The sequence below is a fragment of the Falco naumanni genome, chromosome 6 (genome assembly GCF_017639655.2).
Source record: "Falco naumanni isolate bFalNau1 chromosome 6, bFalNau1.pat, whole genome shotgun sequence".
In the NCBI taxonomy this organism is placed as follows: Eukaryota; Metazoa; Chordata; class Aves; order Falconiformes; family Falconidae; genus Falco; species Falco naumanni.
Window position 1 is genome coordinate 6,913,923 of NC_054059.1, and position 14,700 is coordinate 6,928,622.

General features: G+C 38.2%; 1 protein-coding gene across 2 annotated transcripts in view; it reads right to left on the bottom strand.

Annotated features, from left to right (window-relative positions):
• Positions 1–1,714: 1,714 nt before the first annotated feature.
• LOC121090159 (cytochrome b5 reductase 4) overlaps positions 1,715–14,700 on the bottom strand; it is a 44,196-nt gene continuing 31,210 nt past the window's right edge. For both annotated transcript variants that reach the window (XM_040598329.1, XM_040598328.1), the window contains 6 exons: positions 12,799–12,939; positions 11,447–11,599; positions 10,629–10,779; positions 4,759–4,845; positions 3,242–3,406; positions 1,715–2,333 (listed from right to left, as the gene is read on the bottom strand). In XM_040598329.1, the coding sequence (XP_040454263.1) occupies positions 2,279–2,333; positions 3,242–3,406; positions 4,759–4,845; positions 10,629–10,779; positions 11,447–11,599; positions 12,799–12,939 (752 nt within the window). In that variant the 3' untranslated portion in view covers positions 1,715–2,278. The remainder of the gene's footprint in view (positions 2,334–3,241; positions 3,407–4,758; positions 4,846–10,628; positions 10,780–11,446; positions 11,600–12,798; positions 12,940–14,700) is intronic.

Sequence of the window (14,700 nt, forward strand, 5' to 3'; positions counted from 1 at the left end):
GAAGTTTAGATTGGATATTAGGAAAAATTTCTTCACTGAGCGGGTGGTTAAGCATTGGAACAGGCTGCCCAGGGAGGTGGTAGAATCTCCATTCCTACAGATATTTAAAAACCACGTAGATGTGGTGCTTAGGGCCATGGTTCAGTGGTGGACTTGGCAGTCCTGGGTTAACGGTTGGACTTGACGATCTGAAAGGTCTTTTCCAACCTAAATGATTCTATGATATTTAATGTATTTAGGATCCATATGCCTTACGATACTAAACATAACCGATCGTGTCAGGGTCTTCCTCACTTCAGGACGACAGTGCTAAAGTCTCCAAGAGCACAACTTCCTTCAAGCTGCAACTGTGAACAGCAGATACCAACAGTACACCAGACTGGAAACAAACTTTCAGAAGACAACGGGGTTGTGTATTAACTGCAGACTCCACAAGCTTCTAGAGCTACTCTGAAGTAGTTCCACACCCATGATCACCACCTGGACCACACTAAGCTTTCATCATCTCTCGACAAATATGGCCTACCTAAGGCAAAGGGTAAAATCACTGACGTACTGTCAGAAGAGCTGCTTACCCAAAACAGTTTCTTTTGTCCCTCTCATTAAAGGCAGATAAGGACAATCAAAGCACAACGGCCAGAATACTGGCAAAGTAACCTGTTAAAACCAAAAAGCCTGAGATGGAGGCAATTAATGAAGTTCTCATACACAGGAGATCATCCCATCAGATCTTGGTTGATGGGAAAAAGAGGAATTCCTCAGCATCCTATGGAAGACGAAAGTTTGTCATTAACACCAAAATGCCTTTCAAGTCACCACAGTAATCTTGTGTTTGTGACGGAAAAAATAATAAAATTCAGTGACTGTTTTGTTTTTCCAGCATAGCACTGATGCTTCTGCTTACAGAAGACAAACCTGTTCAGAGCTTTTTCATACAAATCTCCACAAATAAATCACTGCAAAATTATAACTGAAAACATTTAGATCCTTCTAGATGACAAAGTGATGACACCATCACAGTCTTTTCTGAAATAACTGGTGACCTATGGGCAATGACTGACAACCAGATCCTTTTCTAACTTCAAGTCAAATAAATGAGAGGGCACTGAAGAGATGACAGCTCAGTTTAGCATAGCCAGTCCCTGTCAGATAGCATTTAATCTTTTAAAGTTGTATTATTAAAATATGTTTCATGAATGCTTAAGTATTAATGCCACAACTGCAAGCCTGGCTGCTTCGGATGAAGAAACACCCCTTCAACACAACACGAGGCTATAAAAAGCACTAGTTGTCATATGAGACAAGGCCTACACATATTACTGACAACACACAGAAGGCTTTGGTTTTTTCTCCAAGCTACTATTAGACAACAAATCACTGCCTCATGATAACATACTTTTAATAAAGGAGTAAAAAAAAAAAAAAAATCTGATTCAAATAACCTCATTAATACTACCACAACCTATCAAATAGTTTTAGGTGCTTCTGTGGTCCTCACCCTGGTATCTGCAGGCCGTAAGCTGCAAGGTTTTTACCTCAGAAGGTCTCGTAACAAGGGGTGCCTGGTATCAGTGAGGCCACACACAGTTTTGCGGGAGACCAAGACTCTGTGCCTCTGTTCTGAATTCCCAGCTAGTGCCCTAAGCTTGTGCAAACCTTTCTGTGTGACATTATCAACCGAAAATACAAATAATTTACAAAAATGCATAAAGTGATGTAAAATTATTTATTATTATTTTTATTTGATGTAAATTTTCTATTTTACCAAAGGTACTTTTGTTTTTTGTTTACAAAGCCAAAAATGTATCTGGATCACTTGTAAGTCAGAAAGAAATATCAGATGAAAAAGAACATTTTTTTAATGACCAGTTACCTGAGTTACAGTGCAATATTTAATTTCAGACAGTATTGCTCTTAAGACTTCTTACAGTAAGAAACAATAAGCGTTTTCAAGTCAAAACCTAAATCAGTGCTTGTCATAAATTTAAGAACTCTCATGAACCAACACCACCAAGCATCTTACATGATGTATACTCTACATTTTTGCTTGCTTCTGCAATAAATTAATACCCTGGATAACTTAAGTATTAGTAAAAATATTTACAAAAAGAAGATAAAACACAGTATAAAATTTTTTCAAAGATACATTTCTTCCAAGAAACAGTTTGGTACCAAGAGTGAAATTTCAAGTCTTACAAAATTGCTTCTCACTTATTTAAATTCACGAAGGTAAATAAATAAGATTGAAATATACAAACACTGATATCCTCATATGGGTTTATGCAGTAAAAGCGTGTATCTCTTCTTGAGAGTATCCGAGATCCTTCAGGTATCTGAAAGTCAGAAATCAAGTCAGTAATATTATTATTCAGAACCCCAAATCCACCACAGACACAGCTGAGGCATCACTTCAGCACCACTATCTTGTTTTTATTCAGACATGCACAGCGAAGTTTACCTTTGCAAATACATTCAGAAAACAATTCATGCCTAGGAGCTCATATGTACTACATGATCTTTTAGGATATTGAAAAGATTTGTAAAAATAAATACAGGTATCATTTGAATTGTCTCAGATTTCTCAAAAGGTAGCATAATTATTGGCCAATTCCATCCTCCATTAGATCCATGCACCTGACTTCAGCAGGGCTGCAGAAATGCAAGTGTCATCTATATTGGTTCAATATTTTGAAGCTGGGCAAAAGGAAGTGAGAGGGCCTTTTATCTTTAAATATATGGCATATAAAATAAGGAAAGTATTCGGTACAGACAAAAATAAATGAATGCACTAATTAAAAAAATAAAATCAAAGATATACACTTATGATGGAAGAACGGCTTTGAATTTTACAACTCGATTTGTCAAGCTAACATCAACATAGAAAACTTATTTCCTATTAAAGAACCTTATCTATGAACATCAAATTAAAAGCAGCATTTACAATCTTGGAGAAAAAAGTCATTGTTAAAGAGACAGTCTTAGAAAGTTTTGGACAACTTACTGGAACACATGAAATTTACGTATTGCTGATACTTAGCCACACACTAAATATACTCTTCAAGTGTTGGGGGGTTTTTTTGTTTTTTTGTTTGGGTTTTTGTATTATTATTTAAAAGTTTTCTTGCAAGGCAGAAAATGTAAAGTTGTTTTTGAAAGACTACCAAGTCAGAAACACTGTAGCTGGTTATATGATCAAACTTTAAAATTCCTCGTTCTCTAGTTCATGATTTAAAATACTCACTCTACTCCTTGTTCTGTAAAAAGTGTTGGACCACAGATGCAGATAAGCACTTTGGAGTCCTTTCTGTTTCTTTTCACAAACTCAGAGAGAAGAGACGGAGAAATCTTCCCCTGTTTACCCACCCAGTCCTTTGTTGGTTGTGAAAGAATGAATTGAACATCAAACCTGGTAAGCAGAAGAATATTTCATAAATATTGCCTCTGATCAGAAATCTGCTACACTAAATGCTAGTGACAAAATCCTAGGATTACTTTCCTGTTCTGCTCAGCTCCCACTGCACAATATCAGATGTCACAGACATTTAATTGTTCCTACCAAGTCAATCAAATCACCTCCAGTATCGTGTATTTGATTATTTAACCCAATCTTGCAATCTTAATTTTAGCTGTATATTTCACCTTACAAAGAAAAACATCTGGTACCAATGAAGATACTAAAGCACAGATTTTACTGTTCTGTTATTCACTCATACAAATGTTGGTGTAGCTCAATACGTAAGTAGTAAAATAAGAATGCTTAGCCAAACCTGCAAGAATGTCAGTGCAACTTCTTTAATGAGAAAATACTGTAACTGGCTTTAAAAAACCCATTAACAGAGTAGTTACTGAATAAAAAACAAACACTCTTGTGTATCTGAAGCTCCTCTTGAAAGGGACAAAGGGTTTTTATTGTAATTTTACACAATGTCTAGACTATCAAGCTTTGAATGTGCCAGACATCACCAGGTAATCAAATAATATTGATTTTTCACTTCAATATTGTGAAGGAACAAGTGAAATTAATTTGTTCACACAATTTCAACTAAGAATTAGGTAAGCATAAACAAAATGTACTTCTATTGTGTAAAACCCAGGCAGTGACAATTTCTTTAGTGATAAAAGCAAGGGTAATAAAATTAAAAGGCAACCTGATATTCCTGTGTCTCCTGACTGAACTACAGCCTGCTAAACAAAGCTGACATTACATGTGCACTTGCACATTTTAACCTGCAATATTATAATTGAGGAAAACAATGCAACAATTAGACCGTAAGTAAAAATGAAAGTAACAGGCTTAATTTAAACTCCGAATTTCTGAATAAGTATTTTCTCAACTAAGTGACACCAAAGAGACTTTTCAAGACTTAAATTCAGAACGTTGCTTCCAGGGTACGCTATCCTTTCTCTATCACTTCTTTGCTTCTCTTTGCATATCTGTACTTTCTATTACTAAGGCTAATTTTCTTTACTTGCAGAAAGCTTCTCAGACAGTCTTAAAGATCATCTCATACTGTCTCCAATAAACTCCTATTAAACGCTGTCAAATCAAATCGCGGGCTTCCTATGGGACCTACAGAACAAACGGCATAGCCTGCTGCTATGCAGCTGTGACCAATAAAAGCACATCTCCTTCCACTCCCTAAGTCTCATTAAATTCTGAGCTTAGAGTTTCCAGAATCAGGATCTGTCTAAGCCCCAAGCCTTGTTCTCCTATACACTGGGATGGTACAAGCTGTTCTCTACAAGACTTTTTAATACCTTTCATCTTTAAGAGCTAATTGCTCTAGTTGGTTTCTCCAAAGTATATCATCTTCTGTTTTGTTGAAGAAGATCAGCTTCACTGTCCTTAAAAAAGAATAAAAAATTAACTGCAGATTGTTTCTTTATTTGAAAAACATATTAAAGAACCAGAACTTACTGCATTATACAGAAACATTTCACATTTTTTGCTTGGTTTTTTTTTACAACTCTGCAATCCTCAAATCTTTTTGCCACTAACCCAGTATAGTTTCTTTCTTGCTGTACCTGAAATTCGGTTGGATTTGTGACCTCTCTCCTAAATGTCATAACCCTGTCTGTGGCTGTAAGCCCTAGCTCAGGAACTGCTGTCCTAAGAAAAAAATAAAGTCTCTTGAAGTTACTAAGACATGACTGAAATTACAATATAGCTTGCCAAGTTTTATCTAGTGGTTTCTCAATATTGTTTGAGCACTACAATTAATAGCTGATATATAGACTCAGTACACTTGTTTAATATAGGTGAAACTAGACTTTCAGGAAGGTTATGTCAATATTAATTTCATAAAGATGGAATCTAAACACACAGAAGTAAGATAAAATTACCTCGTATCTTGAAGAGCAAACTACAGCTCTGTACCAGGTTATCTTATTCCTACTTTACTTGTTGGTTTAGAAAATCTACCTGGAAAGCTACTATTTACAAGCATTATATTTGCCAGATAGTTAACATAAAAAAAATAAATGCTCTGTCATTACGGTCAGTGCTATTATCTCTTCAGATTTTTACGCTACAGTAGAGGTAAAACACAAAAAGACTGACTTTACAAAACAGAATTTACCATTTGATGAAGTCGCACAAACCTAACTTCTCCTTTATAACTAACGACAGACTAATATCCTGGGGACAGGTGATATAAGACAGATGATGTCCTGTTAAATGCAAGCGGTTCCTGAATTACACCCCACAGGGCCTTAAGTGACTGTTGGTTTTTTTCTACTCAAGCACAGCTCCGAGCGGAGAGAGCTGCGGTTGCTGTGGTGCCAGAAGCAGTAAGCTCAGTGCCCTGCTTGCAGGGAGCCGGAGCCCTGGGATACCGCGCACAGGAGCACGTGCAGAGCCGTACGGGTACCCGTCAGCTAAGCCTGCTGGTCCTGTACGCCACACAGCCCTGCAATTCCAGTTCCGTAACATGGCACTCCACGGCCCAGCGTCCCTTTTACACATGGCTGACTCTGCTTCCAAGGTGCTACACACAGTTTATATGATGCTGCTCAAACGATTAATTCCCACCTCCACCTCCTCTGTACCCTGCAGAGAGCCACCTTTCACGCATGCTTCTCAGATACGCTAGGGTTTCTGCAGAGAGTTTGCCAACTCCAGCTGTTCTTCAACTGCAATTTAAAAGCCTATATTCTCCCAGTCTGAAGATACCACATTTTTTCTGACTTCTGATCTGTCATGGTCAACCAGAAACTAAGTACCACACAGCTGCTCACTTGCTCAATCCCTCCCCCCCCAAGGGATGGGGAAGAAAATCAGAAAGGAATGTATAACTTGAGCATTCAGATAAGGACAGTTTAATAATTAAAATAAAATAGGAGGATAAAACCCCCAAACCATAACAATAATATAAATTATAATGAAAAGGAGGGAGAAGGCGAAAGGAATAAAATCCAAAGGGAAGGGAGGAAAAACAAGTGATGCAAAATACAGCTGCTCGCCACCCACTGACCGATGCCCAGCCAGTCCTCCAGCAGTGATCTGCAGGCCCTGGCCAGCTCCCCCCAGTTTATATACCGAGCATGACGTTCTATGGTATGGAATATCCCTTTGGCTACTTCTGGCCAGCTCAGCTGTCCTGGCTGTGTCCCCTCTCAATTTCTTGTGCCCCTCCAGCCCCTCTCGCTGGCAGGACCTGAGAAGCTGAAAAGCCCTTGACTTAGTATAAACATGACCCTGCAACAACTAAAACCATCCGCGTGCTGTCAGCACTGGTCTCACACTAAATCCAAAACCCAGCACTGCACCAGCTACTAAGAAGAAAATCAACTCTATCCCAGCCGAAACCAGGACATAACTTTTTCCCCTTCTGCAGTTTAGTAGCACTTCAAGGTATCAGGAAACCTCTTACAAGCTACATCAGATGCCAAAGATAAGAGATCCTCTTCTACTTATGAGAAGCACGTTCATTTCTCGCTGCCAAAAAATAAAACTGAGGCATGACCACTGTATATAATACACATCATCAGCAGCATTATTGAGAGAAAGAAGTTCCAGATGCAGTACAGCTCAAAATAAGTTACAACATACAAGCTTTGGAAAACTTGCCTGGTCTAGAACAAAACAGCCTCCAAATCAGCTATGCTGCATCTATAAATACTAAAATCATCTTACTCAGAAGCCAGCATGTGCCAAAAATTTAGGTTGCTTACATGCTTCCCAGGGCCCGCTTCCCTGAAAACATGGAAAATAAAGCTCACTTGAGGAATGTAGTGCTGTCAAAGCTGGCATGGTGCACCACAGCATCAAGTGTTACTCACATGGGGGAAAAACAGTCAATTAAAAAGTCAATAGGAAAGCTATATGTTTTGTTCATTGGGCACAGAGGTAGAAATTGGTTATTTGGAGAATAATGCTTTGAGACATCCCTCACTGATACTTCCCAGTGTAGATAAATGTATCTGCTGCAGTACTGCTCAGTACTCAGCACTATAAGAGAACAAAAAGAAAACAAACCCTCAAAGCTTGAAATGAACTGGTAACAGTTTTGTGAGAGATGAGGGAGAAAACAGCTAAAAGGAAGGGGTGGAGATTTAGATATGCTCCCCACCAGTACAGAAGAGTTGGTTGACAGAATGATAACCAAAGTTTAGGTAACATATGAGAAACTTCATCAGCCCTTTGGAAGGAAATAGGGAGAATCTAACATACTGGAAACTACTTCAAGGGATGTAGATTTTGATAAACTCAAAAAAACGGGTATGCAAGGTCTTATAGAAAGCTGTACAGAGACAGGAGTTAACGAGATCCTTAAAGGAGTTTAACACAGAGGAAACAGGTAGAAAAAGTTATAAAATCACCTTCAAAACCAGAATGATGAGGAAAGTGGGACACTATATTGAAAGTGAATATAAGAACAGAGTGGTTACTTGGGAATGAGAAGCTGGAGACACAACAAGATACAACTACCATGGAGAATCAAGAATAGACTGCAAGATCCCGTACTTCCTTGGGAAAAGCGTTAGCCCTCTACCTAGTGTTTAGTGCCTTTATGCCTCAGTCTTCTTTAAGAAACATATCCACCTGATTGCAGTTATACACCACCAGTAAAAAGGAGCAAAAATATCTCATCTTGAAAAGGAAAAAACAGCACAGAAGACCAATATTCTTTTTTAATTACTACTTTGGTCAAATACAGTTTGGACTATCAGAGAGAAACAAGGCTGAAGGAAGAGCGTTATGACTTCATGCACAAAAGGATACTGCAGACAGGAAACTTTTTTTTTTCCACATTTACCACAGGCAAGAAATAACAGACTTAAAAGATAATAGGGAGACTTTGGCTAGACAGCAAGAATGGCAATCTAATGATCCAAGCCTGCTACGTCACAGCAAATGCTGCCTAGGGAAGCTGCAGATACTCCAGCGTTCACAGTGCAGCCCCAGAGGTTCAGCAGCACTTGCCCAGCGTTGCAGACACCAGCTGCTTCTGCACCCTCAGGTGCCAAGGCAGTCATTCAAATCCTTCCTCAGCTTTCTGCAATTCACGTTCTAGCATGTGCAATCCAAGTTTACAGCAATTTTACTTTTCACGGTAAGATAATTTAATGCAAATTTATATTGTTTATATATACATATAGTCTCATGTACATAAATAGTATATATAAATACATATATACACACACATATTAAAGACATTTGTAGTATTTTGACAGAATCACAAAATGGTCAGGGTTAGAAGGGACCTCTGGAGATCCCGAAGAGAAAGTGAGGGTTAAAGAGCAAATCTAAGGCCAAGAAACCAAGTTGCCTAGAGCAGTCAGAAAATCTAAGCTTTAAGAGTCTGCATATAAACAGAACCTGTACCAGATCAAGTCGCTTCAGCACCTAACAAGCCTCCACAGCCAGAAGGCAAAATTCATTTACTTTGACTAGTAAGAAAAGAGATGTTGCTCCATCCTAAGCTAACTGTGAGCATTCAATTCCCCTAAGAAATTCTGCTGAAGAGAGTTAAAATGAGCCACTCCGAAGGACAGAGTATATATAAACGCTATTTGTGTAACGGTAGCCTTTCACATGTTATCTACTCAGCTTATTCTGGATATGGACAAAATGTCAAGATTTGCAACTTTTACTATGCCCTCCCTAGTTTTACTTTCATATTATCACAACTACCTCGACCTGACAATACTAGTTTTCCCCTTCAGAAGAAGGAAAAAAAGTATTCCAAATTCACTTAGTAGTGCTTCCCCAGCACTGTGTCAGTTGATAGGTTTATTTTTTAGATTCACAAAGCTATCCAGCCACCTGTTATTTGCTACTAACAATACAGGATGCTTTGGAACAGCCAAACAGCACACAGTCTCTCTGCTCACAAAATAGGATTATACGTAATTGCTGAACAATAAACAAGACAAGAATGATGTCTGGATTTAGATTTTTTTTTTTCTAGAAACAGATTTCTGCAGTACGTGTCATCCTTTTTAGCTCTACTATGGAGACTAGTGTCCAATTAATCTCTCTATGTTGTTTCAAAATGTGCTTCATAAAGACATAATGAACCAAAACATCCCGTGCTTATATTGCATAAACCTCAGTATTCGAAATAAATCCCTATTACAAGAGTCCAAATTGAAATGGTACAGGAAAACAATAGCATGTTTGTTGAACTGTTCTCTGCAACAGCTTTAAAGAAAATACAGTTCAAGTATATTTTTCATTTTTATACTCTCCCGAATTCAATAGTTTAACATTGACAAAAATCTAACCTGCTAAGAAATTCTGCAAGATGTGATTCTAGAGGAATATTTTTTCTAAAAGCAAGGCAAGCACACCTCATCTCTATCAAAGTATGCCCCTACAGTAACTCTTCGCATTTCCTTTTGAAGTTGAGCTATTGTATACTCCCTTACAATTGTAAATGTACAGTCACATCAAGCATAACTACTAGTTCTGGGGTTCTGAAGGACCTAAGGAGCCAAAACACCCTGTTCACTTGACCAAGAACAAGTAATGCTTCCTTCTGTAAATTTTACAGTCAGAGTACAGAATGCACATGCAATACACAGCTTTTTATCCATTTGAATATGCATAATACTATGCTTACATAAGTTGCAATTTTGTGAAAACTGGAACTCATCTAGTAAAAATGTGCTACTGTTGCTTAGCAGGTGAAAACAATATATAAGTATGCTACCTACTCTTTAATATATTAAAGAGAAGCCATAACTAAACAGTTCTAAGCCTCCTCAGTCCAAAAAAAAGTATCTACATTGAAATATTTCAATACTAAAAAAAGTACTCAAATGCAAAGCTAGTTTAAAACAAATAAAACAAAACACTCACAAAAAAAAAAAAAAGCGCAACACCAATCCTGCCCCCCTCATGAGTTTCTATTTGGTGAGCTCATTTCTATCATAACTAAAATCCAAGATGCAAATCAGTCCATTTTGTTGATGGTAGCCAATACCCAAATGTGTGTGAGTCGCCTAAGAGTCTGACAGACTCTTCCCTAACGAATGCCAGCTTTTGGTATAAGTTGAAGAAAAATGCTTTTGTGCCTTTTTTTGTTATTTTTTTTTTTATTAACACTGAGGCCTGCCGATTACATTTCATTCCTCCTATGTATTTCTCTAGCTTGGGGTTAAATCATAAGAAGCATACATACCGGACACAACTAACTTCGGTCAGAGCAAAATTCATCAGTTTAACCATTGGTGTGAAGCCTGTGCCTGCTGCCAGTAGAAAGAGATCTTCTGAAGTCTGAACCTGTGACTTCTTGAAGTTACCTTCAGGACTGCTGACAGAAATATAGTCTCCTTTGTAGGGAAAAAAACCCCAAACAAACAACAAACAATGGTAAATGTTAATGAGATGAAAACATGCTAATTAGTATTCTGATTTTTTTAAAGGCCCCTTCATCTTGCCTTCATCTTTGCAGTATTATGGTTCCTTTCAGAAAGGTACTATGCATTTCACACAAGGATCATTCGTTAAAAGCATAGATGTTCAAGTTAAATATCTTGCCTTGATAGATTTTACACTATATGAGTACACAAACATTTGTGAAGTCAGTGTTAAAAGATCTGCCTCCATATCTGAAACAGAAAAGGAAGTGCACCTTAAGTCTCACAAAACAGACCTAGCTTTCTTTACCTGAAAGTACAAAGAGTGGCTCTAAGAGTCTATACAATCAAAGTGGTCAACTGTAATTGTAATACAGTTGACACATCTGAACAGTTAAACAGGAACACATTTGGAAGATCAGTCAGAAGAACTTTATATAATGGGCAACTCCCAGTTGCAGTGAGGATAAGCCTGTACATTCAGGGCATGGAGAATAAAATTGAGAAAAAAAAAAAAAAAGTTATGTCCCAACGTATAGGTAGATAAACAATAAGAACGTTACAATACCCAGACAGTAAATCTGAAAGGACAAAGCAATCACTACAAAACCAAACACAAAAATCCCCAGCATACACTTACCAATTTGTAGGTGGTCAAGTGCCTGTGTGAACAGCCCACAAGAATAAATTTTAATCATTAAATATATATGTTCACCATCACGGTGAGATGGCTCTTTGAAATCCAGTGGCAAAAAAGGCAATACAGGTGTGTATGGTTTTACTACTTCTGTCCCTAGACAGAAGACAAAAAGATAGCTTAATATGGAAAGTACTCTACATCCAACAAATTTACCACAAATGCCAAAATAAACAAACAGTAAACAAATAATCTGTTTATCCCATAAAAATAACACGATCACATGCTTTTACACAAGCATGTTACTTTGCACTGCACCAGTTCTTATTACAGTAGCCTTCCACTTCCAATGAAAACCTTCAGGCCACTGTATCGTATGTTATTTCTACACTACTTAGCAATTCAAAACATTGGAAGAAAAGATCTAGAGTCATCCCCAAAGAATATGAAAATCTGAACATTTTTATTTCATTTCAAGTACCGCAGTTTGTTTTTTTCTAAATTGGAGTATCAGATTTTTAGTACTGCTTTAGTACTGATCATATCTTCTTCCATTATAATTTCAAAAAGCTACTGTATAATGATAGAAAGATTGCAAGACTTCAACACCAGCAAAAAATTAGGTAGGGAGGAAAAGGGAGGACAAAACAGTTTGCAATTAAAGGATATTTAAAAATTCTTCTGAGAAATCTCTCTACCATGCTTAGTTCAGCGCAAGTAAAATGACCATCATAACCATTAATATGCAAATTTTTAAAAGTACCCTTAAAAAAGAATAAACCAGCTGTTTCTTTGACTTCCCATTTTATTTTTTTAGGTTCACCTTTTACAAAATTTTGAAGAATAGCGCTTAAACAATGCTTTTCAAGATGCATTCCTCTCACAATCTCATGTTATCCATTAACATCTTGCAATTGGAGTGTAAAGTAGTGTTACCATGACTACTATAAATCCCTCAGAAGAGGGAAAAAAAAACCAAGGCAAAATTCAAACACAACCCTTCACATGCCAGAAAGCTGCAAACTAAAAGGAACTGACTAATCACACATAACGCACATACAATGGGCTTCCCCCCCTCCTACAAAGTAAACAAACACCACTTCAGTAGAATGTTTTAAAGGAAGAGTAGAAAGAAGAGGCATTAAGGTCACTAGTGAATGCCAGCCACCTTGAGAGTTAGCTTTCCAGCAATATTAATCCAGTCAGTTCATTATTAAGCACTGATTGCTATGCTGGAAGCAGAGACCTTCTAACTACAACCAGGGAATTAGTGACCATGGACTTGGCATTCTCCCAGGACTATGAAAAGGGACTTATGTTAATATATCCATGGCCGCATTTTCAATTTTTCTTACCTGCAATGATTTGTTTGAGGTAAACATGTTGTCCAGTGGGAACGTGGAGACATGTGCTCTTAGGCAACATTAAGCAGAACAGCTTGGTGTCATGGGTAACTTCCACCTTAGAAACCAACTTGCACTTTCTGTAGAACAGTCCTAAAATCATGGTTTTACTTGTTACTTAAGTCTCAATCTTTCTATTCTTATACATATTTAAATAAGAGATAGAAGAAAGGTATGTATTTCACTATATACAGTTATAAAAAGACTATGAACAGATACTTCTTACATACTTACAATTATTTCTCTAATTTCAGACTAAGGACTCATTTATAGCCTTACATTAAGCTTACAACAGACTGAATCTGTGTTACCAGCATTGACTGGGAAACAGTAAAACCCACCAAACACCAGCAGAAGACAATACCCCTTGTACCACACTGCATGAGCAATGAATTCACCGTACAAATACAGCACAAATATAGTATGCAGACTAAAACCAGCTTGGGTGATGCAAATGAAACCGAAGCTAGGCACAGCACCGCAGCCCTGTTACAGATTATCTACACCCACCCAGCAACCCAGGTATTTACTGGCCTGACCACATGTGGTGGTTCAACGCTGGCCTGCAGCCAAGCACCCCGCAGCCGCTCGCTCACCCCCACACACACCCAGAGAGGTGAGGAGGAGAATTGGAAAGGAAGAGGGTTGAGATAAGAACAATTTAATAACTTAAACAGAATAAAGAGGTAAGAATCTCACCACCGCCACGAACACCACCGCCGCCACAAACACCGACAGTTATAACGGAAAGGTGGGGAACAGGATAAAATCCAAAGGAAAAGGGAGAAAGGAAAACAAGTGATGCACCATACAACTGCTTACCACCCTCTGACCACTGCCCAGCCAGTCCTGCAGCAGCGCTTCCCACCCCCCAGCTAACCCCCCAAGTTTACAGGCCAAGCATGACGTCCCATGGTCTGGAATACCTCTTTGACTGGTTCAGCCCAGCTGTCCTGGCCATGTCCCCTCCCAGTCTCCCGTGCCCCTCCAGCATTCTGGCTGGCAGGGCCCAAGAAATGAAGTCCTTGACTTAGTATAAACATTACCCAGTAACAACTAAAAACATCAGTGGTTATCACATTGTTCTCACATCAGAGCCAAACACAGCACTGGACTAACGACCAAGAAGAAAGTTAACTTCATCCCAGCTGAAACCAGGACACCGCCCCACATTGCTGCACTTTCACTGCTATTAGCACAATGAGAATTTGATAAAGCTCTGCAGAATTTTTCGGGTACACAACACTGATACTTAAATGCTTACACACAACAAAATGAAATTTAACATCGGTGCCTACGCAGGCAGCACACACTTCAGCATTATCCGTAAATATTTTAGACATGAATGGGTGCTTTTTGGCTAACTAGAAATTAGGAACTCCACTTGTACATTCACATGCTTACTTAAAACAACTACAAGGTCATATGTACAGCACAAATTTTTGTTGAAACAGCTGTTTGGGAGGTGAGGACACAGATTTCAAGTACAGTGCTTTTCAACTCATGCATCAACTAAATGCTGGGCAAAAGGTAACTGCAAAAAAGAAAGCATTAAAAGAAAAGAAAAAATCACTATGCAAGGTCTGCATTTCCACCAATGTTTTTCAAGAAACTGAGAAAGAAATCAGGGAAAACACATGGCTAATCAAAATAACTATAACCCCTTCTACATTCTTATTAGCAATGGGGATTAAAAAGCCAAAAACAAGGACAGCGGGGAAAAAGGGAAGGAACACCCTGGTATACTTAGCTTTGTTCAGAACAAAAGCAAAAAAATATTTCACCAACACCTTATAGAAACGTAAAGTACTGTGTTTCCCCTATACCCACAACAGGCTCAAAGCCAGATAAGCC